The 27,081-nt window shown below is 46.5% G+C and overlaps 1 protein-coding gene across 1 annotated transcript in view; it reads right to left on the bottom strand.

The window, feature by feature from the left end:
• The window catches only part of ZC3H3 (zinc finger CCCH-type containing 3), a 127,564-nt gene that overhangs the window by 63,238 nt on the left and 37,245 nt on the right, over positions 1 to 27,081 (bottom strand). The window contains exon 4 of the mRNA XM_084208629.1: positions 13,819 to 13,969. Within this exon, the coding sequence (XP_084064755.1) occupies positions 13,819 to 13,969 (151 nt within the window). The remainder of the gene's footprint in view (positions 1 to 13,818; positions 13,970 to 27,081) is intronic.

Here is a 27,081-nt window from a genome sequence, read left to right as displayed (position 1 = left end):
GGAGAGAAGGAGGCTCAGGGGGGACCTTCTGGCTCTCCACAACTCCCTGACAGGAGGGTGCAGCCAGGTGGATTTCAGGATCTGTTCTCAGGAAACAAGGGACAGGACAAGTGGAAATGGCCTCAAAGCTGTGCCAGGAGAGGTTCAGGATGGACATCAGGATGAATTTTTTCATGGAAAGAGTTATCAAGCGCTGGCACAGCTGCCCCCAGCAGGGGTGGAATCACTATTCCTGGAAGGATTTAGAAGTTGTGTGGATGTGGCACTTGGGGACATGGTTTAGTGATGACATTGGCAGTGCTGAAGGAATGGTTCAATTCAATGAGGGCTTACCCAGGCTCAATGATTCCATGATTCCACACCCTGATTTGAGTTGAAATAGCATTATTTTAGATGCAGAAGAGACCAGGAATTTGTTAGAGGGAGGGAACAGAAAAACATTCCCTCTGTCTCCCACAACTCCCACCAAGTTCCTTCCTGTGACACAAATAATGTTTCCCCTTTGCCTCCTTTTATCCCTGTGTTCAGAAAGGATTTTAAAACAGCAGAGCCATCACCTTCAACACTCCCTGCTCCTCCTTATTGAGCCATAAACCTTTTCCCATATAAAATATCCTGAAGTGGAATAGCTTTGGGGTTTCCCTGGAGATTCACCCCTCATTGCCTACGTTTACATCCTCCTTTCCACACCAGAGGATGACAGAAACACATGCCTGGATTCACTACCAACAATTCCAGAAGCAGTTATTAAATCTCCCCTAATTTGGGGGGAGGGGGCATTAAAGGAAATTATCTGCAATCAAAACGTTATTTCAGCTCGGAAAACCATTCCTGCTCACGGACAGGTGGCCGCGGGATCCGTGCCAACTTTGGGAATCCCTCCGCTCTTTTTTTCCCACTTTCCCAGCTTTAACAGCTGTGACCTCTCAGACCTCCCCATATCCTCCGGCAAATCCTCCTTCCAGGCCAGCCCGGAGGGCAGCAGGAGCTGCAGATGCTGTGGAGCCCGACTGGCACCTGGGGATGGATGGATGGATGGATCGGGAGCAGGGAAGCGGCCGGATGCAGATGGTCGGCTTTGCCGGTGCCAAGGGCGGTGGCGAATCCGGCCTCATGCTGAAATCCACACAGAGGTGCCAGGATCCAGCCTGGAAGAGCCAAGGAGAGGCTGGATGGTCCTGCATCACCCACACATTCCCTAATGGAATAAAACCAAGGTTTGGGAGGGAACACAACGGCTTCATCCCAAAGGAAGCTCTGTCAGAGAATTTGGGTGTAGAAAGAGGAAATCTCAGTGCTCTGCTGGGGAGAGACCAGACCTGGTAGGAGGGATATTAGTCGGTATTAAGGAGCTAATTCCAATTATTTCCAAGGCAGCAGAAGGAAATAAACACCCAGGAACTGAGAAAGCTGATTACATAATCCCAGAATAATTTGAGTTGGAAGGGACCTTAAAGATCATCTCATTCCAACCCCCTGCCATGGGCAGGAAACCTTCCAGTAGATCTTCCAAACATTATGCAGGTTTTAGATATGAATAAATAATTATTTAGGATTTTTTTCTCCATGTTTAGTACAACAGACAATTAAACTCAACTAGAAATGTCATTAACTCAGCCCAAGGGTGAAATTTGACCCAGGGGAGAGATGTACAAATTCCTTCTTTCCTTTCCTTCCTTCCACTGCATAAAGCCCCTTCCAGATCCTGGAAAACAGATCCTGCTGCCCAGTGAAGCTCTCAGAGATCTTATTTAGGATCCCTCTGCAGTTGCCAATCCAGGAATTTTCTCCAGCTTTTTTCAGAGGCTTTTGTTTGTTTGTTTGTTTTGGGTTTGGTTTGGTTTGTTTTTTTTTTTTTGGATGTTCCTGTGCAGGGCCAGGAGTTGGAGTTGATGGTCCTTCCAGCTCGGGATACTCCCTGATTTCTCCCACCAGGATGAAACAGATGGATCCATCCTTCGGCCTGAAAGAAGCCTAAATGTTTACTTAGCCTGGACAGAATTAATCAGTGGAGAACGATGCTTGCCAAGTGACCTTTTCTGCCCCCAAAAACTGGATTGCTCATTCCTGAGCTCTGAGACCTGCCCGGGCACAGCCCAGAGCTCAGCCCAGATGCTGGCACCAGTTGGACTCAGCTCAGCGCAGCAGCTCACGGAAAAGTTTAAAGGAATTTATCCCAATTTTATCCCAATTTTACTGGGATAAGAAGTAATTGACGGAATTCATGCCTTGTGGAGCTGCCATTCAGCCATGCCCTGCTTCCCTCTTCCTCCTTTTTTGGGTGCTTTTTCTTTTAAATCCCAACTTTCCCACTGAAATTGGCACAGAAAAACTTCAGGGTTCGATCTGCTGAAAGCTTGGAGAAGTTATGACCCTTTGTAGGGAAAACCATCTGGGAAAAGGGTGGAAAAAAAGCAGCTCTGCCTTTACTAATCTCTTATTAGAGTAGATATTTAGGAATTAAATACATTCCTCACTCCCACAGCTGTCACTGTCAGGTGAAAAAACAGGGAGTGTGTAAATATCCAGCACTGGAAAATATATTCTGAATGGGATGCTGTTAGCAGGAATAATTAGCCTTAAAAAAAACACTTCCAAAGAGTCCAAACCACTTCAAAATGAGTTTTAAATACAGCATGTGGCCAATTTGGAAAACTATATCCACAGGGAAATTTCATCTGGCCAAGCTACTCCATTGCTGTTGAAGCCTGGGTTAGAAAAGGTGAATAATGTCCCACAAAATTTATCTTATTTAAAATTACAGCTGGTGTTTGGGGAATTTGGATGGAGAAAAGGAAGAGCTGAACTTGGAAATTCATGGTCCCACAAGAGATTTTATCCTGGAGTACCTGGGTAGGAATAAATGGATGCCCTGGGACAGAGGGAGCAGAACCAGGAGGGTTAAAGGATTTTAGAGACTGGCTCTGAACCCAAACAGAACCACGCTCAGTTCCTGTGGGACTTTGAACAAGATGAATCCCAGGACTGGAAGAGGAAGGATCAATCCTCTGCTTTCTTCCTGGGGCATCTGCTCCGACTGCCCAGAGCCCATCCCAGACCCTGAGCACTAATTCACAAAAAATAGCATTACAGCCATAATTAACATTTTTTATGGAATCGTGGCATGGTTCAGGTGGGAAGGGACCTTCAAGACCATCCAGTTCCACCCCTTGCCATGGACAGGAACACCTTCTGCTATCCCAGGTTGCTCAAACCCCATTCAACCTGGCCTTGGACACTTCCAGGCATCCAGGGGCAACCACAGATTCTCTGGGAATTCCATCGCAGCCCCTCACCACCCTCACAGGGAAGAATTCCTTACCAATATCCCATCTATCCCTGCCCTCTGGCAGTAGGAAGCCACTCCCTGTGTCCTGTGACTCCATCCCTTGTCCAAAGTTCCTCTCCAGCTCTCTTGGAGCCCCTTTAGGCACTGGAGGGGGTTCTGAAGTCTCCCTGGAGCCTTCTCCATGCTGGACATCCCCAGCTCTCCCAGCATGGCTCCCGAGCACTCAGAGAATCTTTGACTTTTTCCACCATAAGAAGATGGGCAGGGCCATCTCCAATCTGGTGTCACAGCACCTGGAGATGGCACCCAACATTGGAGAAGACCTCTTGAGTTACCTGAGCCAACATTTTCACCTCTCCCACTTGAGTTCCTGCACTAGATGATCCATCCCCGACCCAAAACTGCTGATCCACAGCTGCAAACTCCCAACTTTTAATCCCTCTAAAGCTCCTTGCTAAGGATGTTCCACTTTACTCTGACAGCTGCTGGACTCGGAAAACACAGAAAGGCCTCACAAAAACAGAGGAAAAGCAATCCTGGCTAATGAAAACTGCTCCTGAGCAAATCCTCCTCGAGCCACCCCTGCAGGTGATCTCAGCCTACTAGGAACACTAAGGAAAACAAATTAACCCAAAATTCCATGGGATGGGATGGTGGGAGCAGCTAGGCAGGAAGAGTTGCCCAGAAGCTCATTGAGGAGTGGCACCACTATAAGCACCTGGGCTCTGTGGCACAACACAGGTGATGACCTCCAGCCTGGTTTTAGTCCCTATGGGATCTTTCCATTTGGTTTGTTTCCATTTAGGAATCCTTGTGGAGCACCCTGACAGAACTAGGACATGGTTCCTCACCTCAAACCACTCACAAGTCCCTTGCACCTCTCCAAACAAGCATTTCCTGGAATGCAGTCTCCTTTTTTTATTTCACTTATCATCTCAGTTAATCTTTTTCCGTAGGATCCTTTCGTTGCAAACTCCATCCGCATTCCAGAATCTCCCTGTCCCTGACCTACAGCATCCCAAAAGTTGTGGGGACCCTTCAGAGTAGATCTAGTGAGCCAACTTGGTGCTGAGGATCCAAAATTCACACTGCAAATCAAACACATTCCAACGAAACCACATCCCTTGCTTTGCTCCCGCATGGCCTTGACGATCCAAAGTCCACCAGGAGCTGCTGAACATCCTTGGGAATGGTTTCATCTACCAGGGGTTGCATTTGAACCTCCAAGACTGATCTGTGAAGCCCAACAACTGAAGATGTCTCACTCAGGAGACCAATTTTGAAACTCTGTCCTGACCCAGGTGAAAATCCCACTTAGGATGCCGCTGATTCCAGTTGGGAATGGTGGCACCACGCTCTCCAACAGTGATTTTGCACCATCAAATTTGGTTTGGGATGGCAGAAAATGAGGCAGAAAAAAAGACACTCCAATTACGTTATCCAAGCTATGGACTTCCAGATATTCCCATCCAGCTTGGGCATCTTTGAAGGAATTTTTTCACAAAAAAAGAGTAAAACTGGAATGGGCTGCCAGGGAGGTGGTGGAATCACCATGCATGGAGTTGTCCAAGGAACAGCTGAACATGGCACTCAAAGCTCTGGTCTGGGTGACAAGGCAGAGATCAGTCACAGATTGGACTTGATGATCTTGGACGTCTTTTCCAACCTAAATGATCCTGGGATTTTGTGATCTCGTGCCAGCAAATCCAACATCTCATGCAGCAGGAAACCAGTGCCATGTTGGGGGATCTCAATGGATTAAGTTGGAAAAGCCTTTCCAGATCATCAAATCCAACACAGCCCCAGCACGGGACAAAGCTGCAAGATTTCCCAGGAAGAAAAGATGCAGTTTATGGAATGCTGTGCTCCCCAACAGGAGCTCCAGGCTCCAGGGAAGAGCTGATCCAAGATCCACACAACACCCTGCCGAGTAAATAACCCCTCGCTGTCCCCGGGATCGGATGTGGCAGTTTTCTTTTTAATGGAATCCATTCAAAAAGTGACGACTCCATTAACCAAAATTAAAAAAGGAAAATCCCATTATTCCTAAGGATGTTCATGTGCATTTAGAGCTGGTCATTAACCCCTGAGTCCCGCTTTTATTTTGGTTTCATTACTTCCTCCGAAGTGGAGCTCGATTACTGCGGCTGACCCAGGAGGAGGGAACGGGAGCGCTTCCCCCCAGCACTGGCAGCCTGGAATTTAAGGAAAAGCAGGAAAAATCCAACGTCCCAGCATAAGGTTGCCCAGGAACTGGGCAGGACTGGGGAGACTGGGAGGATGGGGGCGGTCAGGGCAGGAAGTAGGAGTGGTGGAGTCCCTGAATCCTGCTGGAAGCTGCACAACTTGGATTTGATGCTGAGTTTGCCGGGTGGGAAAGCAACCGGCTGGGAAAGATGTTTGGGAGAAGGACGAGGGAAAAAAAGAGGGAAAAAAAATTAAAAATGAAGGAAGAAGGAAAAAAGAAATTAAGGAAAATATGAAAAAATATTTAAAGGGGAGGAAGGAAATTAGAGGATAAAGGAAAAAAAAAAAGAGAAAAATGAAAAAAGGGAAAATGGAAAAGGAGAAAGAGAAAGGAAAAAAAAAGCAGGAAGGGGAAAATGGGAAAAATGAGGAAAGAGGAAAATGAGAAAAGGAGAAAGAGAAATGAAAAAAAAGGAGGAAAGGGGAAAAGGAAAGGGGGGAGAGGAAAAAAAGAAAAAGGAAAGAGGAAAAAGAAGAGGGGAAAAAAGGAAAAAGAAAAACAAGAAGAAAAGGAAAAAAGAAAAGGAAAGAAGGAGATAAAATGGGAAGAGAAAAAAGGAAAAGGGAAAAGTTATAAGAGAAAAATAAAATAAATAAAAAACAGGGAGAAGACAAAAGAATAATGAAAAAGGAAAAAAAAAGAAGAAAGAGGAAAAGGAAAAAAGACAACTAGGAAAAAAGGTTAAAAAAGGATGGAATTGGAAAAAGAAAATAGAAAGAGGAAACAGGGAAAAGAAAAAAGAAATAAAGCAAAGGAGAAAAAACAAAGGAAATGGGGAAAAAAGGGAAAGGAGGGTAGGAGATAAAAGGAGCAAAGAAAAAAGGGAAAAGGGAAAAAAGGAAAAAGGAGAAAAGGAAAGGGGGGAAAAGGAAAAGGAAAAAAGGCAAGAAGGTGAAAAAGGAAGAAGACAAAAAAAATGAAAAAGAAAAAAGATGACAAGCAAAAGGTGGGAAATCTAGAAAAAGGGGAAAGAAAAAAGATAGCAAAAGCAAACAAATTAAAAAAGAAAACAAGGAAAAGGGGAAAAGGAAGAAAAAGAAAATAACAAGAAAAAGGGAAGGAGGAAAAGGAGAAAAGAAAATAAAAATGGGGAAGAAGAAACAGAAATAAGAAATAAGATATAAGAAATAAAAAGCAAAGGAAGAGAGAAGAGAGGAGTGACTTTTCCTCAGTGTCTGTCTCTCAGGAAGAAGGGGAGCACCAGTAACAGGGAGGATTAATCCCCAGCTTTGCCCCAAAGAGGTGCTATTGTTTCTTAAAGCCTCTAAACCAGTCCAGAACAGAAACTGGATTATGCTGGGCCAGATGTCAGGGCTGCTCCGAAACAATCCGGGTTGTGTATCTCATCCCAGCCTCATTAAAGGGATTAAAAGTATTTCCTATAGAAACAAAAAATATGGATTTCCAAATGGGAGTTACTGTTCCCTCCTGCCAGTAACGGCTCCAATCCCAGCAGATGAATTTCACTTTAATGAGATGTCATTTTGGAGAATGGTTTAACATCCCTTCAAAAAAAATCCGAGGCCTAAAACCTCGTCAAACCACGTCGGGATTATTAAAAGAAAATTTACCACACAGACAAAATAAAATCAAACAAAATAGGAGCCGCCAATTCGCAGAATCCATGACACGGCCGTTTTTAAATGTGATGGAAAAGGCTTTCCAAGTTATCTGCTTAACCACAGGCTTTCTGTTTACTTCTCACTTTCATGTCAAATGAATTTGGGAAGAAAAAAATTGACAGGAACTTTAAGGCCATTCGTCACATTCCGACTCCGTTCGCAGATTAACGTGGCAAAAGCCGGGAAGGCGGAGGGGGGATTTTATCATCTTGATAAAAGGAAATTAACTCCCGGTGTCCCAACCTCTGCCCTCTGCTCACAATTCCCTCGCCTCCGTTAGGGAATATCCCGGAGCAACTGGCACCCAGAGGTAAAATCCCACTGGAGCATCATCCCAATTAAATAAACAACATAAAAAGCTGTGCTTTTTAAACCCCCCAAAACTGGGAGACTGAACCACTTGCACTATTTAAAGCAGCATCTGGCTCACAACATCTGTCCAGTTTGTGCTCCAAACTGGTCTGTGGGAGGTTGGGATCCCACCTCTTGGACCCTAGAAGGTACAGACTGGTGGAAAAAATAAATGGATCAAGGAGAAAAGACAGCATTTGCTGAGATCTTTAAAATGCCCATCCCTGTCTGCTCGCAATATATGGGAACGTCGATTAAAGCCTCTCCCGTCAGAGCGCTCGGCAATTTTCTGCCGTGGAAGCCGACGTTAACAGTTTTCCCTGTTTTCTCTGCAACTTTTGAGATGACACCCCAGAATCGCAGAAATGTGGATTTGCTCCATCCACTGTGAATTATGGCCCCACACTCTGCTCTCTGTTCTCAGCTCCAACTGCTGACCTTCCAGGATCGTGAACAAAGATCCCCGGAACAGTTTGGGTTAGAATGGACATTAAAAACCATCGAGTTCCAGCCATGGACAGAGACACCTTCCACTGCCCCAGGTTGCTCCAAGCCCTGTCCAACCTCAACTGGAATACTCCAGGGATGGGGTAGTTACAACTTTCCTGGGCAGCTTTTGCCAAGGTCTCACCACCACCCCAATCCAACACTGGCTTGCACAATGAGCAACCAACATATCCCAAGCATTTCCCAACAGCTCCCAGAGGATTCTGGGTGACCCCATCCCATTTCCTGAATGGATGGACTCTTAGGGACCCTCAGAGTGCAACCAAAAAACTCATAAATGATGGAATTAGTCTGGTTTAATCCATCAGTGGGATTATGGTGGATGACTCGGTGCAGACCCTGATTGTCCTAATCTATAACACATCAAGAGGAAGATGGAAAGGATGAGAAAGCTTCCCCAGAATTCCCAAGGATATGTTCTCCTCCCCAAAACAGAGGGGATATATTGAGTTTTAGCGTTCACTTCATCCATGGTAAGTGGATGAAATTCCCACACCGTTCTGTGGGAATGAGTCACAGGAACTGGGATGCATCCAGTGGGAAACAGAGGACTCTATTCCATAACCAAGATTCCCATTCTCACCAGATTCCCATGGATTTAGGGAGAAAGGGGTTAATTACACACTAACAGCACACCAGGACTGGCACCGGCGGCTCCACCCACTACAGCATAACATGGAAAAATATCTACTACAGACGGGAAGTCAAGCACTCTTCCCCAGCACACAATCCCATTAGCTCAAGGCAGTGAAATCACCTCCACAGGGAAACTTGTAACAGCACTCAAGGAATGCCAGAAAAATGGAAAGGAAAATCAGGAAGGCTTCCCCGGGAATAGATGACAGGGGCTGCATTAAATGGTCCTATCTCATGGAAGTGTTCAAGGCCAGGCTGGATAGGGATTGGGAAAACCTAGCGTAGTGGAAGGCATCCCTGCCCATGGCAGGGGGGTTGGACCAGATGCTCTTCCAAGGTCCCTTCTAAGCCAAACCATTCCATGATTCTCTGAACTGGATCATCAGTTGGGTCAGCTGGTAGGCAATTGGTGTCTAAAAGATGCTGTTAAGGGAGCAAAAGGAAATTGGAAACCCAAAACCACCCACTGTGAAGGCAAGGAAAAAATGGGACAAGGAGGCTGGTGTGTCCAAGTGACCTGGAACACAATATCCCAACCTCCTGCAGAGGATGACTGGAAGGGATGGTGGTTCCTCCTCCTCTTGGACTCTCAAGCTGTATCTCCCCTTTCCCAGGGAAGTGGCCCTTGCACCCACCAGTGTGGCTGAGCCCCATTTCAAAACCTGCATCACCCACTTTATCTTGCAGCTTGAACCTCTAAAGGCTTCCGATCTTTGAAACCTGGGGAAGAAATCCTTGTAATTAGCAAATCACAGAATCATTTAGGCTGGAAAAGACCATCAGGTCCAAACTTTGACCGATCACCGCCTTGTCAACCAGACCAGAGTGCTGAGTGTCACATCCAGTTATTTCCTGAACGCCCCCAGGGATGGTGACAACTGTTTCCATCTTAATCTGTTCAACACGCTCCAGGCCACGGAACAGAACAAAAGAGAAGAGAAGAAAATAAAAGGAAAAAAGAAAACTAAACTAAACTACATGAGCGAATCCTCCACTGACGAGTTCCTTTCTCCTGAGCTGGCATTTCTCTGACAAATGTTGGATTATCTTGTTCTTTACTTATTTATAGTGCTGGAGGGGTAGGATTCTCCCTCAAGAGGTGCCGCAAAGTTTTCAGGAAGAAATATCAGAGTTTCCCCAGCAGTGCCAGACACAACTCATTATTTGCAGACAGGTGAATTTTGTTTTCCACACTTGCAGCAGGATTTGAGAAGAAAACTCTTCAAAGTGGGTCAGTGTCTCATTCCCCCACTGAGGGTCTATAAGCTCAACTCAAAGGGCTCTCTGCTCCCAAAAATGTCTTAAAAATGGCTCTGGTTCTCCAGAGGGAGAACTGGAGTCTTCTGAAGGAGTTTATAGAATCCTAGAAGGGATTCTATTATGTCGGAAGGGACACACAAGGATCATTCTAGTCCAACTTCTGGTCCTGTACAAATGCAGGAAAAAATCCCACCCTGTGCCTGAGAGTGTTGCCCAAATGCTCCTTGAGCTCTGAAAGCTCTGGGACCACTTCCCTGGGGATCCAGCTTCTCTGGGAAACATGTACAAGGGCCTCACCACCCTCACAGGGAAGAACTTCTTCCTGATATCCAATCTAACACCACTTATTCTCAGTGGGAAGCCATTCTTCCTTATCCTGTCACTTCTTGCAAAAATTCCCTCTCCATCTTTCCTGTCAGCCCCTTCAGCCACTGGAAGGCTGCACTGAGGTCACCCTGAAGCTTCTCTTCTCCAGGCTGAACAATCCCAACCCTCTGAGCCTTTCCTTGTAGGAAAGATGCTCCATTCCTCTGATCATCAACACCAGAAGTCTTCTGTTGCCTCTGTGCAAGGTCTCTAAGATGTGGACATCTCATTTTTTTGGTAGCCACATCCACGTGGACGATGGAAAGATGTTGCAAGTAGGAGAAGCATCACTCTCAAATCTCAGCACAACACTTCATCCATCTCAACTCCTCCATGGCAAATCCCTCATCCCTTTCCCAGCAGAGGGAGGCTGTGAGGAGAGAGGACATCTCCCTCCAGGATTTTTAAGAGATGATAAACCTCAATGTCACCAGGAGCAACCAAAATTTAAAGCCAGCAAATCACGGCCCTTGTGAGCTGTGCTCCCAGCAAAGCCGCGGGAGATAAGGGGGAGGAGTGAAAAGGAGAATCAATAAATCTTAACCTCATTCACAATGATCTGGAGCTCTTATTAAGTAAATTAATTTAAGTTAATTTAACTCGATCATGACTCCTGATCACAGTGATTTAGTGAGGGGGAAATTGCATTAGGAAAGGCCACACTCACCAGATAGAAGAACGGAAGAAAATTAGATCCACTTAGCAATGTGAATTAATATGGAAATAGCAGGTGTAAATTTCACCTTATCAAGAGAGTGAAAATTATCTTCATAAATTTGGAGAAATAGGCCCCGAGTTGCTTATAAATCTATTTAAAACAAAAATATTACAAAAAGTGGAGTAAAATTAATTTAAAATATACTCCCACCTATCTCCTCGAAGAAAAGTCAGCAGCAAGGCCCAGTTTTATGCAACCCAGCAAGAGGGGGAGGATGGAATTCATTCCCAAGGGATTGACATCAGGTACCTCCAGCAACTCTCCCTGTCACTTATTTCCCAAAGCCACATCCCTCTTCATCTTAGTCTGGCGATTTGAGGATTTATTGGTAAATAGGGTGACATCCTGGATGTCCCACCAAAATAAAACCCTGGCACACTACTTCCAAATACCCAAAAACTTGGACTTCATGGAAGAAATTACTCCTTGGTGCCAGCTGGGAACCAGCTTGGGAGTAGCACTGGAGGGCAGCGCCACCAGCTGACATCCCACTGCTGGCTTAAGGGGATGAGGATATTAAAAATATCAAATTATTGTAAAAACATTGTAATTATTACAATGAAAAGCAGAAATATTAAAAATAATTGACTACTCAGTATGAACAATAAAACTGAGGTGACTAAAGGGGTGTCCCACAGTCATCAGAGCTTCTCCTTGTTTTGGGAAGAGCAAAGAAAATAGGAAAAAAGCAGATCCTGGCATCTTGCTTGTGACAGATCCGAGATAGGAACGATGAAGCGAAAAATCCTGTAAAAACTCCAGGAGAAGCATTTGCCATGTGCTTCCTCCAGACAGGCCGGATGATTGATCACCCCCAACGAAGGTAATTGGGAGATGGAGATTTATGGCTTCTTTAAAACATAATTGTTTTAATTTGCTGATGGCATTTTATCAAGATTTGTCTGAAGCAGCTGTAAGATCTAAACTACACCAATTTAATGAAGTCGGAGATTAATACAGAGAAAATGATCCTACAAGTGGGAGCTCTCAGCCAATTGCGGCAGAACGAGGTCGTTCCTTGGAAAATCACCACTGGGTTGAGCAAGAGCCACCACACAGATCCCAGACGCTCCTGCTCTGAATTCCATGCCTGAAGTTTTTCCCCACCTTGACTCTCACATGGATCCTCCATCCATCAACCATCCAGATCTGGAGTAACAAGGTGTGAGGGAAGAAGCTGAGCCCAACAGCTGGAGGATGAGTTTTTTTCTATTAATTAAGGCTCAAAGTCACAGAATCATTCAAGTTGGGAGGGACCTTCAAGATCATCTTGTTCCAACCTCCTGTCATGGGCAGGACACTTTCCACTATCCCAGGTTGCTCCAAGCCCCATCCAACCTGGCCCTAGACAGTTCCAGGGTGGTAAGGCCCTGGCACAGTTTTCCCAGAGAAACTGTGGCTGCCTCATCCCTGGAAGTGTCCAAGGCCAGGTTGGAGCAACCTGGAGTAGTGGAAGGTGTCCCGGCCCATGGCAGGGGGCTGGAACTCAAGGATCTTAAAGGTCCCTTCCCACCCAAACATCCTGTGATTCCATGAAGTTGCAGGATGATGGAGCAGACAAAAAATTACATGGCTTGTTTCTGGAAAGGGAAATGCAGGAATTTGGTCCCAAGGATGCGTAAATGGAGGTGGCAACCCAGAACAAAACCTGCAGATCTCAGGATGGTGCCCAGGTGGGAAAACACCACAGGCAAAAGCAGAATGTGAAGACAAAGGAGGAGGTGGTGCAGGTAGTGTTGACCATGTTCCCAAAAGGATCCCAGTTTCTATACTGGAAGAAGTACTTTGAGACCAGCAGAGTAGAGGAGATGAAGAGTTTCTCAACCAAGAGCTTGGAAAACAGACAAAATAAGTGACCCAACCTTTTTTACCAATCTCTCCCTTCATCCCATATTTTGCTTCATCACCCTGAACTCTTCCAAAACCAACCCTCGCTTCAGATACTGATTTGGGAATCCCAAACTTCATTTTTAAAGGGAAATATCAGGCAAAGTCCGGCTTTAAAAACAATCACCACGATTTTTGTCCCTCCACAGCTCTACCCATAAAAGCCACCAATCCTCAGGGCATTGTTGGGGAATGACTTCTGGAGGAATCCACCCGGAGCAGGGAGAACAAAGCCGGAGCAGAGCAGAACACTCTCTTTGCCCAAAACACTGCCCATGACTACCAGCATTTCAGTGGGAGGACAAGCTATTCCTGACCTAAAAACAGCCAAAATCTGTATTTTCACCAAACCCATCACTTCTAATCACACCTTGTTCTAAAGAATCAATTATTTTAAAGACCTTCCTGCTTTACATAAGCTCTGGGTCTTGTCTTGGTCTCTGAGACACTCCCTGGAAACATCTCCACCTCGATGGATTTAGGAATATTCCAACTCAAGGTTATGGCACCTTCAGCGCCTTCTCTAGGCAGTGACAAAATATTTCTGGATGTTTCACCCATCCAGATAATTGGGAATAAATGAGTTTGGGAGAGCACCTACATCCCAGTGAAGTCTGGAGCATTCAACATGCTCCCCTTCATCACCAACCTCCACACGTTTATTCATCCTCTTTTCAGCTTATTTAACTGCTCCATGGAAACAATTAATTCCAAGAGGGAATACATAGGAAACCAAAGGCATAAGCTGTTGGCACCAGCTCAGGATAACACAATTCCTAATATGATTTTACACTTTAAGTCAATAAACTCAGAGTAGGCCAAACAAAGAGAGAAATTAAACAGTGAAGATGCGACAGAAAAACACAGAGACAACGTGGGAGTTCCCATGGCTCCTACATCCCAACCAGCTGCATTCCAGGGATGGCAGAATTACCTGGATGTAACTTGACGCCTGGTTTTCCAGGTGGGAATGGGGCTGGTGAAGGATGATAAGGCTGGAGGCACCACATTTTTCTTCACAATCCTGTACCGCGTCTTTATCACCTTGTTGGCTGGGGGGCTCCTTACAAAATGGAAGTTGGATCCTAGGAGAAAATACATGGAAAAACAGGCTTGAAATTCAGGTGTGGATGGGCACAGGAGGGATCTCACTGACATTCTCACAAAATCACGAATTTTTAAGGTTGGAAAAGATCTTTAATATCATCAAGTTCAATGGCTATTGGTCCCACATCCAACTTAAGCCCTATATCCCACATTTTAGCACCTGAAAAAAGGAGTGAAGTTTCAGGAATGGGACCAGTACAGCTGATGGCAACAGAAAGGTCTTGATGTGCTTGGGATTGGCTTCACCAGCCCATCAACAAAACACTGCCAAGGGAATCATGGATTCACCAACAACACCTTGATCCCAACATCCACACTGGAAATAAATATATGCCTTTAATCCTCAGCATTTTCATGATACTTTTAATCCCCAGAAGTGTTGAAGTCCAGGTGGACAAGGCTTGGAGCAACCTGGGATAATGGAAAATCCCTTCCATGGACAGGGAACTGGATGAGCTTTAAGCTCCCTTCCAGCCCTACCCAAGCCTGGATTCTCTATGTTGCAGGATGATCTACATCCTGGGTTATTCCAGAGAATGTTTCATGCAATTAACAGTTCTATGTTTGACTGTGGTTTTCCTCCATGAGCTGGTTTGTTTTGGTTTTTTTTTCCCCAAGCTTTCAGGAATGCACCTAATTGCCTGACTTTTATAACATACAGCTGTAACTGCCCAGATAATTAAAGCTGACACTCCATGCTGAGACTCAGTCTCTGAGTTTTATAACTGATTTAAAGGGCCGGCTGTTTTTCTTGGCGATCCTCTCATTAAAATTATGGAGAGGTTGGGAGGGGAAAAGTGGGAGCATTATTTCCACCGAAAATGTTCGACCCATCCCCATGTTTATCTCTGTGAGAGGAGGGAGAATAAGGTGGATTGCCAGGTAAACTAGGAAAAATAAGGAAATACATTTTAGGGCTGACATCATTCCCTAGAAAGGATGGAACAGCTCCCCCATTGCCTTGCAACAGTGGCAACACCAATTCACAGCTTTACAGCTTCATACAGGGAATATTTTCCTTCTTGAGCATTCCCAACAAGCTGATGACTTGTGCTGGCTTTGGAAGGGATCAGGCAACACAAATTTCCATTCAGAAATTCAGAAAAAAAGTTATAACCCCTGGTGATGGAAAAAGGCAAAAACCAGGCTCTTCCATGACAGAAAAATCACTGGAATTTTTTGTGGTAAAGATGACACTCGCAACGTTCCGCAATCTGAACCCACGGGATAAATCATGGAACTAAAGGATCTTCCAAGTTCTCCTCCAGTAGAAACCATCTGATGATTCAATGACTAGAGGAATTGCAGCCACTTTTAGAGGTGAGGCAAGAAGGGAGAGAGGAAAGAACATGGAAAGCAAACGGGATCTCACTGCTCTTTCCCTATCTCAGGATTTTTTTTGTAGCATATGAAATTATTCAGTGCAGTGACCAAACCTCTGCGTGGGCTTTTAAAGCCGTTGCAAAGTTGAAGTTCTAATTGCAATTAAAATTGCTCCCAAGTACCAGCAAACTTGGAGCTTTTTCCTTCAGGGAACTGTATTTAGGACAGGAAAATGGGAACAAAAGAAGAGAGGTGCTAACCCCTGCAGGGACCAACACCACATACACGATGAAATTCAAGCTATGGTGATGGTGGGACTGACCTGAAATCATGGACTCATGGAATGGTTTGGGTTGGAAGGGACCTTGAAGACCACCCAGTTCAACCCCCTGCCATGGGCAGGGACATCTTCCACCATCCCAGACTGCTCCAAACTGTGTGCAATCTGGCCTTGGACACATCCAGGGATGGTGGAGCCACAGCTTCTCTGGATAACCTCTGCCAGGGCCTCACCATACTTGCAGGGGAAGAATTTCTCCCTAGCATCCCACCTAAATCTGCCTTCTGTCACTTTTGTCACCCAGAACATGTGGACACACCCAAACTCTCATGGATACAGCCCCAACCATACCCAAAGCACTCCCACCCCACCGGGGAAGGGATGAAAGCCACAATCCTACATCCTCCCCAGCCAACAACAGCACAAGTTGCCCCTTTCCCTCCTCCACTCCAACCTCACAGAATAACTAAGCCAGGAATTTGCTGAATACACAATTAACATCTTTTTGCCCCCACACAAGCTTGAGCTGCCACCAATCAACCCAGAATTGCATCAAACTGCCTGACAAGAAAGAGAGATCCCAAATTATTGCAGGCATCCCCCTCTTCCTCCTCCTTCCCCAAAACAGGCTGGCACCTGGTAAACTCTATTCCCAGAGGTAATTGGATGGTGTATTCATTCCGAAGCTGCTCCTTGGAAAGTGCCTGATGCGCGACTCCAGCATTAACCACCTCCTCAAAGAGCCTCTCCGAAGAGCTCCGTTTTCTATTATTACTTGCTAGCTGAGGGGTTTTGTGTAGATAATCATGTTATTTAGACAGGATGTTGGTTTAATTCCCTTCATTACAGGCTCCCAGGGTTGTAATTTTTTCCTCTCCGCGTGATGTATTCCCCGTGGCACATTTCACTCAAATCAAACACTTCACGCTTTTATTACAAACAATACCCCAGCGTCCCCCGTTATCAGCCCGGCGCACACATCCCCACTCCTCGCCGCGATCCAGAGGTCACTTCTAATGACTAATCGATCTCATTAGCTTTCCTAATTAAAAACTTTACTACCGCCATGGAAGACAAACTACAAAAAAACTGCTTGCATCATATTCGAATGGGATATGAGCATCATTTATCAGCCAGGGCCGCGCGCTGCTGAGCTCGGGGCTTTCTGCGGAGCCGCGAATCCCGCGGGCGCCGCTCGCGCCTCCCGTTCCCAGGGAAAAAGAAATCCTGGTGTAAACTCTAAATGCAGAATTGTTAAGGCTGGAAAAGACCTCTAAGGTCATCGACGCAGTGCTGCCAAGGCGACCACTAAACCACGTCCACAAGTGCCACATCCACAGGGGCTTTTAAATCCCTCAAGGAATGATGATTCCACCACTTCCCTGAGCAGCCCAAGCATCCCTTCAGTGAAAAAATTTTTCCTAATATCCAAACAAAACTTCCCCTGGTACAACCTAAAGCTGTTTCCTCTTGTCCAATGCTGACCTTGAGATGGGGAATTTGTTGCCAAAATCTCTTCCTGGGTGCTTCAAGCAGGTAGGATTCAGGAGCCACCAGTACACGCATCCCTTGGGAAAGGGGTTGGATGCAGAAGTCCTTACTACTTCTCTTATTTTCCTAAGAGAAGTACCAGGAATTGGCCCCCTGGGGAAGCTGAAGCAGGGAGGGAATAAAAAGAGTTCGCTCCTGGAATATTTCACCTGGAGAAGAGTCTGGAGAAACCTTCTTTTAAAGGAGGCTTAAGATAAAGATGGGAAATTACTTTGGACATGGTCTTGGAGTGACAGGACAAGGGGGAATGGTTTCCCACTGCCAGAGGGCAGGGTTAGATGGAATACTGGGAAGGAATTCTTCCATGTGAGGGTGGGGAGGCCCTGGTACAGGTTGCCCAGAGAAGTTGTGCTTGCCCCATCCATGGATTGGATGGGGCTTGGAGCAACCTGGTCTAGTGAAACATGTCCCAAAAAGCTGTGTTGATGTGGCACTTGGGGACAGAGTTTAGTGGTGGCCTTGGAAGCGCTGAGTTAATATCTGGACTTTACGATCTCAGAGCTTTTTCCAACCTTAAAGATTATTCCATGATTCTGTGTTTCTAAATCCATGAGGCAAGAGGAAGATGATGTTGCTCAGGATGGATTAGGGAAACCACAATAATGATGGAGTAAATCATGTTCAGATACTGTTGGGAAAAAGGATGTCAAACAAGCAAGGGGAACTTCAGGAGGGCAGATTCCCAAATCCAAGAGATTACTGCTGCGCTACGAACAGGATATGGGATAGAAAAGCTTCCTGTACAGGCACTGGCATGGGGAAAAGAACTAAATTAAGTCATGACCTGGGTACCACAAGGTCACCCATTGTCAATCCTTGGCCACCACAACCCCTCCTGTGTGTCTCCATCGGGGCTCAGCGCCGAGCTGCGCCATTAATCCCGATCGGAGGCGAGACGGGAAGCAGTGAGTGACAGGTACATTGATCTTCCAGCACTTGGAAGTGAGACGGGAGCAGGGACGAATGCAAATTGGGGAGCATCAGTTGAACCTTGGATACACTGCCAGGATGGTCCCTAGTGCTGGGGAAAACCTCAGAGATTAAAAGGATGCGGTAGAACCACCCCAAGGAAAAAAGCAAAGCAGAGACCAAAAACCCCTGATAAAACCAAATTGCTCTTTCCAAACAGGCATGAGGGAAAAACTTAAAAGGGTTAAGGACTATTAGGACATGAGTGAAGGAGCCACCAGCATGTCCCAGCTCCTGATAGGGGGTAAAAAACTCTCACTTGGAACCCAAAGCAGCTCCAAAAAGAACTGAAAATCTCTGCCAAGAGGTTTTCTGGAAGCAAACCCTTCCCAGCATGAAGATTTATCCCTTGCCACGGGATTTGCTCCAGGTCAGGAAGGGAAGATTCAGCAAAACATACTGTTACCCTCAAATCCCAGAAGGAAGAGGACACTCACCCAGACATCCCAGGCTACAGCAGGACCATTGTACACATCCACTGATGCTCTGGGATGGTATGGGATCCAACCTCCCTCTTTTCCATGGGAAAAGGCATCCCTGACTAAAAACAATTTGCTGCTGGCTTCTATTAATGTGGATTTTGGGATGACCAATGTCAAGGCATGGAATGAGTCCCCCACCATCTGCTCCTTGTAAAATCCCTGCAAGACCATTTCCTAATGGATCTGATCCTTCCACACTGTCTCCCACTCATGGATGAAGGGAAGGTGGTGAAGGAGCTTTTCAGGATTTCAGTAAGAAGGTCCAAGGGCAAATTTGGGGGCAGCAGAGGAGTTTGCAGCCAGGAGCAACCTCGACAGCAGAAGCACCACAGGAAGCTCTGATGGCCAGGGTGGATCAGCCTCACTCCCACTGCAACAGCAGATTTCAGGGATTGGGAATCCCAATCACTGCCCTTCACATCAACCGAGAGCCATGTTGCTCCAAGCCCCATCCAACCTGGCCCTGGACACTTCCAGGGACAGAGTAGCCATAGCTTCTCTAGGAATTCCATTCCAGTCCCTCACCATCCGCACAGGAAAGAATTATTTCCCAATATCCCATCTGTCCCTGCCCTCTGGCAGTGGGAAGCTATTCCCTCTTGTCCTGTCACTCCATTTGCTTGTCCAAAGTCACCCCTCTTGGAGCCCCTTCAGGCACTGGAAGGGGCTCAAAGGTCGCCCTGAATCCTTCTCTTCTCCAGTCTTAGACTTCAGCTCATTATTGGGTGCAGAGGTGGGAATACACCCAAACCTCCTGGGGACTATCCCCAACACCACTTGCTTCCCTGGATGAGAAAAACTGTGGATGTGAAGGGAAGAGCAATGAAGGGAAAAACTGAGAAAGACGGAGAGAAGTTAGACTAAAACAAGAATCATGGAATGGTTTGGGTTGGAAGGAACCTTTAACACCATCGAGTTGGTATGGGCAGAGACACCTTCCACAAGACCAGGTTGCTCCAAGCATATGGAAATGACCTTCAACAGGGACAAATCCATGGGAAACCTGAATAAAGTTCCACTACAGCTCCTCCACCCAAAAGCAAACAGTTCTGGTCTTTCTCATCCCACCACACCTGGATGGCATCACCCCTGAGCCACATGGCGCCAACACCTTTTGTCCTGGCTGCCAACTTGGCCAAGTCCCTGGAGTCAACAAAAGCTTTGGGATTACTGTAATGCTGTTAGGAATTCAGTGTGAAAGCAGACACCAGTATTAGGGATGATTATCCCGGAGCAGGTTCAATATGTTCCCACAGAATGGCACAGCAAGAGGTTAATTATGTTGCGACTGGAATCAGCTTCCAAAAGGACCATCCTTGGGTTTAAGAGGGGAATTTAATTTTCACACTCATTCAGTTCCGAGCTCTTTCAAGAGCGACGGCTCTTTATGCCAGTGTGTAAATGATGCTTTATGATCACAAAATGCTGCTTAATAGGAAATAAATCCAATTGATCCAAACTGCTTTACCTGGGACCAAGAGCACGACAGCTGCTCCGGTCGTCACATTTTGAGAGGATGGGAAAAGGGCAGGATTTGGAGCTGAAACATTTTAGAGAGCTCCAAACCCATTGGAAAATTTGCTTAGCATGGCAGCTGCTTTCAGCTGGGAATATTTGGGAAATTAATACCAAATCAGCTTGGCTAATTCCGTTATGTCAATCGGACCACAGGAAAAGAGAAGTTCACAGAATCCACCAAAAGTGAGGCTGCGTTGGGCACTTGGAGATGAACTGTAAGGAAACACTTATTTTATCAGGCAAAGTATTAATTCATGGAAATGTTTGGCTTTGAAGGGGCCTTTAAGACCACCTAATTCCAAAACCCTCACCATGGACAGGAACACTTTCCACTAGAACAGGTGCTCCAAGCCTTGTCCAACCTGGCCTTGGACACTTCCAGGGATGAGGATTCACAACCACTCTGGGCAAATCTACACATCCTGCTCAAATAAATTCCATGGGTCTGAATCCAGAATTCCTGTGTTTAGGTGAAAAATACAGAATTTTTGTTTCCAGGAAATATAGAGTGGGAAAACATCACCCAGCTTGAAGAGAAAAATTCCAGCAGCAGGAAAGGGAGGATTCTGCCCCTCTGCTCCACTCAGGTGAGACCCGACCTGGAATTCTACATCCAGCTCTGGGGTCCAACAGCAGAAGGATGTGGAGCTGCTGGAGAAGTCCAGAGGAGGCCATGGAGATGCTCCAAGAGCTGGAGCCTCTCTGCTCTGGAGACAGCTGGGAGAGCTGGGAATGTCCAGCCTGGAGAAGGGAAGGCTCCAGGCCGACCTTATTAGAGCCTTTCAAAAATCCAAATGTTTAGGAAAGCCACCATGATACGTAGAGATGTCATGGGGGAACAAAGTGATGCCTGAGCTGATGAGAAGAAAGAGGGGGAGCGAGGAGAAGAGCATCTGGAAAAGCTGGGGATGGCACAGCCAGGAGAAATCCAACAGCGAGGAAACGCTGGCAGAGAGCGTGACAGGAAAGAAGCAGAAAGAAAAGCAGCAGACATGAAAATCAAGGAGCTCCAAGAAACTCCCTGGAAAAATGCTGCTGCAAGAGACACTCAGGATCAGCCTCCCAAAAGGCTGAGGACCTGTTTTCCCTTTCCAGCCCACTGGTGCAATCCCAACTTCCATCTGCAGCTGGGACGCTGCAAAGGACATATTTTAGTGGATCTGGTTCAGTGGATGTGGTGTCTTTCGGCTTGCGTGTTCCCAGGATACCACAACATCCAGCATGGAATCATGAAATGGTTTAGGTTGGAAAAGAGCACTAAGACCATTGAGTCAAACTGTTCAGCACTGCCAATGCCACCGCTAAATCATGTCCCCAAGTGCATTTGTTGAACTCTTCTAGGGATGGTAACTCCACCACTGCCAAGAGAGCCTATTCCAACACCTGACCACCTTTCCATGAAGAAATTTTTTCTCCAATGTCCAATCTAAACCTCTCCTGGCACAACTTGAGGTCACTTCCTCTTCTCATTCCCCTTGAGCCCAACTCCCCATCTGGCTGCACCCTCCTGTCAGGGATTTGTGTGAAGAGCCAGAAGGTCCCCCCTGAGCCTCCTTTTCTCCAGGCTGAACCCGTCCAGCACCCTCAGCTGTTCCTGGTACTCCAGACCCTTCCCATTCTTTGTGGAATACCATCCCTGGAAGTGTTCAAGAATGTGTGGATGTGGCATTTGGGGACGTGGATTACTGGCAGCCCTGGCAGTGCTGGGGGTATGTTTGGGACTCGATGATCTCAGAGGTCTTTCCCAACCAAAGCCATCCTACATTTATCCAAATCCGTATCATTTTCCAAAGGAGTCTGGGTCACTTCAGCCCCGCCGGCCCCTGGAGCCAGGAGATTTGGGAAGCCTTAGAAAATAATGGGAAGAACCGTGCCTTTGACTCAGCCCTACAATTCCAACACCAATATTCCAACTACAACAGAAACACCAGAGAATATCTTGGTTTATTCCCTCCAATCCCAAAATACGAGCGAGGCAGAGACAGAGGGGTCCAACAAGGTCTTGCTGGGGACAGGAGGACACATCACCAACCTCCCAGTAACCCCAGTAACCCCACCAGCTCTGTCACATCCCCATCCCCACTTCCAAAAAGCCCCAGGATAGCCCTTCCAAACGTCACAAGAGCCTTCCAAGGACAAGGAGACTCCAGATTATCCACTAGGACTGGCAAGAGCAGGTCACACTGAAGGCTCTGAACACCGTTTTCCCAGCTCCAGCCCATGTTAAAGAGCCTGAATGGGTCTCTGGAGCATCAGCCCTTGTTCAAACACAACCCTTATTATTGTAACAAAAGAGGGTGGTGGGTTTTCCTTCCCCCCTTCCCTCGGTGAATGATTATTAATGTGTTTCCAGGAGCTGGATCCATTCCTCTAAATGAGAGCGGGATGGCAGGAGGAAAGCTGATAAATGCCCTCCTCCCCCCGGCCTCGCGGCGGGAGCTGCCAGGGGTGCTCGTTCTAACAAGCTGCAGATGGAAGACAACTGGAATAACAAAGTATGAATTTTTATGAGTCTAATAAATCACTCCACTTTTCCTGCTCTTGATCGTTTCCAGCACTTCAGACACCAGAAAAACCCCGGCTATAATCAAATGGGTTCAGGGATCTCGTGTTCACGCCTCACCGTGGCACGGGGAGAGGTGGCTCTGCCTCAGGAAACGACAGGAGCGCTTGGCGGGCTGGAATTCCATTTGCATTCATGCTTTAGGATTGACTTCATTTTTTTTTTTTATTTTATTTAAATTTAACAAGGAAAAATTTGAATCTCTTAGGTATTCCCCACCCTCAAAGCCACTTATCCAACAGAAGGCCAGCTTTCAGCTTTCTAAGCATCCACTTAAAAAGAACCTGACCTGACTCGGGCATTCAGCAAAGGAACTTGGATAAACTCAGGGAGATGGGAGGAAAACTTTGCAGGCAGAAGGTTCATTAAGATCCTTTTAATTCTCCTTTCTAAACTTTGATATAAAGCAGGCGACAGACAGGCTAAAAAATCCATCCCTATGAGAAACAAAGGGATTCTACTACAAGTTGTAACCACAGACTAGGCGCACATGGGTTTGCCAAGGGAACTATTTGCCAAAAAGCCAGAAAAGCATCACATCCATGGAAAGAAAGAACCAGGACATTGTTTTCTGTAGCAAAAAAACACTCTTGAAACCTCCCAGACAGAAGAGATTGGAGCTGAAGTCAGACACACCACAATGGTTCCCTGACCATGGAATGAGATGATCTTTAAGGTCTGTAAACCATTCCATGATTCCATGTGCTTAAGAAAAGGAGAACCATTGCTCCACATCAGTCTACAGTCCCTCAAGACCAAGCACAGCTCCAGGATCTTTGAAATCTGGGAAAAAATCCACTCCTTATAATCACAGAATCATTAAGGTTGAGAAAGACCTTCAAGATCATCGAGTCCAATTTCTGATCAATCCTCACCTTGCCACCCACACCAGAGCCCTGAGTGCCACATTCAGTTATTCCTCAAACACCTCTATGGATGGGGACTCCCTGGGCAGCCCCTTCCAATGCTTAACAACCCTTTCCACGAGGAAATTTTTCCTGAAATGGAGTTAATGTTGCAGCACTCCCAGTGCCCAGCACACGTGTTGACAGTGAGTCCCCATCTCAGCATCCCAAACCTCAACACTTCACCTCCCTGAAGGAAGGATGCCAAGTTAACAAGGAAACCTGTTGTTTCCATCACCCTTATCCTGCCCTAGTCTTTAATCCATCCAATATGTTCTTTTCCCCTGCTTTTCATTTGCTTTTCCAGCACTGCACTGCATCAGGGAGGGAATTCATCTTTGACAAACATTTACCGATTATCAAATCACAACTGCAGCCGCCGACAGGGGCAATAAGTCACTTTAAGCAGCCGCCCGTATTCCAGGCTCAGGAGTTTGGGCAGCTCCTTGATGACAAATCACTCCTGTCAAAGCCGCGTGTTCCCGGCCGCTCCGGAGCCGTGTTCCCTGTTGTTCCACGCTACCTGGTGTTTAATGACAACACTGTCAGACTAAGACGAAGCCGCTGCGCCACCGACTGCCAAAGCCCCATTAGAGGGAAGATTGAGACCCTACTCTTCCCAAACTCACTCAAGCAACACAACCCACGAGTTTTTATAATTACGGCGCAAGAGCCATCGATCCCGCGCTGACACCCAACCTATCCCTATGAAATGGGAGTAGTTTGCTGGCTGACAGTTGCTATAGATTATTGTGGGTGGGTTGGTTGTTTTTTTTCCCCCCTTTTTATCCGTCGCTCGACAAAGCTCGGGATGGATGGGAAGGAAGAAGAGGAAAACGTGTGCGGTCTTTTCAGTGCTGTTTCTATCCCAGCTCCTTCCCTTCAAAGGAACTTCAGAGAATCTCAGAATGGTTTGGGTGGGAAGAGACCTTGAAGATCATTCAGTTCCAAAGCCCTACCACGTGCAGGGACACCTTCCACTATCCCAGGTTGTTCCAAGCCCTGTCCAACCTGGCCTTGAACTCTTCCAGGATGGGGCATCCACAGTTTCTCTGGGCAATCTGTGCTAGGGCCTCCCCACACTCCCAAGGAAGAATTCCTTCCTTATTCCTTCCTTCCTGCTCTAAATCTTCCCTCTTTCAGTTAAAACTTTCCCCCTTGAGGAGGAAGAACGTTGCTGTTGCTTTAAAGAAATGTGTTCATCTGCTTGAAGCCGTTACAGCATCCGTTAAGTTCCTATAAATAAGGAATTTCACAGCCTAAGCTGTGCATGAGCATCAGGGCATGTGGTTGATTTCCTTGGATTGCCCATTTGGGGGATCCAGCTGGATGGGTTTGGCACTCATCCACTTCTCCTACCTCCCCAAAGACCATGGCTTCAGCTGTGCTGGAGGAGAAAGAATCCAACAGCATTCCATGCTCAGCATGGGGTTGGATGGCACCAAGAGGCACCCAGACCCTACCCACCATCCCATTCCATGGGCAGAACTTAAGGAATTGACCACTAGGGCTTAAATGGGACCAGATGACCCAAAACCACCATTCCTGCACCAGAGATTGAATTTTCTCATAGGTTTGATCCTAAAAACATCCTCTTCAGGATGGGGTGCAGTGAGAGGGAGCTTAAATCATGGAAACACAATGCCAAGACTTTCTCTTGGACCAAATCCACATGGGGACCAGGGTCACTGAAATTTATGATGTGGAAAACAGGATTACAAGAAGGAAATTCCCACTGGCTACCTGGATGGCTCAGGAGAGCCAATCCTCCTTAGAAAATCCCAAGTAAGCACCACACCAGAGAATGTTGGAATAATTTTGATTCAAGGTCCTCTCAGGCACATGGTGGTTCATGGGGTGTCCTGTGAGGGCCAGGAGATGGATTGGATGACCTGTGTGAGTCCCTTCCAACTCAGGATATTCCATTATTCCTTTCAGCCATGGTTTTGAAGCATAAAGGTACAAAGATGAGCCCGCATCGCTTTTTTTAGGAAAAGAAAAAAGTTTTGCCATTGAAGGTTCCTCAGCTCCCAAGGTCAACAACATCATAATAAGGAAAGGAAAGCTCAGACCTCCAAGTCACCTGATTCCAATCAACTTTGCTATATCCAAGGCTGCTAACCAAGAAGGGAACAAAACAAAGAAAAAAATCTATTTTTGGTGGAAAGCAAAAGCTCTTTTACCTAAAATGTCCATAATCCCATCTCTACCCTCTGATCCAGTGCTTTACATTCAGGTTGCTGCTCCTGCATTCCTGAGCATCATCCTGGAGCATATGCCATCCCATGTTGGAGCATGTGCCTCTCCAACAGCATGGCTTGCAGGAAACAGCATCTGGCCAAGGCCAGGTTGGATTGGGCTTGGAGCAACCTGGATACATGGAAGGTGTCCCTGCCCATGGAAGACAGCTGGAATGAGATGATCTTTGAGGCCTTTTTCAACCCACACCACTTTCCTTCAATCTTTTGCTGTGACTCCAAACCTCCAGGGGCACCTGCATTCGATTCCAAAAAAATTAATTTTCCGAAGTCTGAGTGATGGGTGAGCAGAGCATTCCCTTTGTCACACCCTTGGAATCACCCAGGGGTGTCAGTGTGAGAGGGAGAAAGCACAGTAAATCTCCCTTTTCCAGCCTCCACATCTGACGAGCTGCTCCAGACAGGGGGAGGAAATATTTGATACATTTTAATTTCCTTTCTGAAGCTATCAGGGAATCTTTTTATTGACAGCACTCCAGGGTTATTCCTAGTAGTGTCAGGGAACAGGGCACGTACTCTTGCTTGTTATTAAACCAAATATTTTGGAGGGAGAAAAGGCTACAATCCACCCCCTCCTCCAAAAAAATTCTCCAGTATGAGTCCTTCAGAGTTCCATACATCTCACAAGCCAGGTGGGAGCCCAGTTCATGCCCCCTGACCCAGAAGGGATGATGGAGGGAAGATAAACCCTGAATGATGGAATTGTTGAGGTTGGAAAATACATCCAAGATCATCAGTCCAACTGTTAACTCAGCATTGCCACATTCACCACTAAACTACGTCCCCAAGTGCCACATCCACAAATTTCTTCAACACTTCCAGGGATGATGATTCCACCACCATGCTCCAAGGGCTGGAGTCCCTCTGCTCTGGAGCCAGGCTGGCAGAGCTGGAAGTCCAGCCTGGAGAAGAGAAGGATCCAGGGAGACCTTGGAGCACCTTACAGTGCCTGAAGGGACTTCAGGAGAGCTGGAGAGGGATTTGGGACAAGGGATGGAGGGACAGGACAAGGGGCAATGGCTTTCCACTGCCAGAGGACAGCATTAGACGGAATATTGGGAAGGAATTCTCTGTGAGAGGGTGGTGAGGCACAGGTTTTCCAGAGAAGCTGTGGCTGCCTCATTCATAGAAAAATTCAAGGCCAGGCTGGTTGTGGCTTGGAGCACCCTGGGATAGTGGAAGGTGTCCCTGCCCATGGCAGGGAATGGAATGAGATGATCTTAAAAGATCCCTTCCTACCC

Source organism: Fringilla coelebs (genome assembly GCF_963513975.1).
Source record: "Fringilla coelebs genome assembly, chromosome: 1".
NCBI classification, from domain to species: Eukaryota; Metazoa; Chordata; class Aves; order Passeriformes; family Fringillidae; genus Fringilla; species Fringilla coelebs.
The sequence above is the reverse complement of the archived record's forward strand: the minus strand, read 5'-3'. Positions and strand labels throughout refer to the sequence as shown.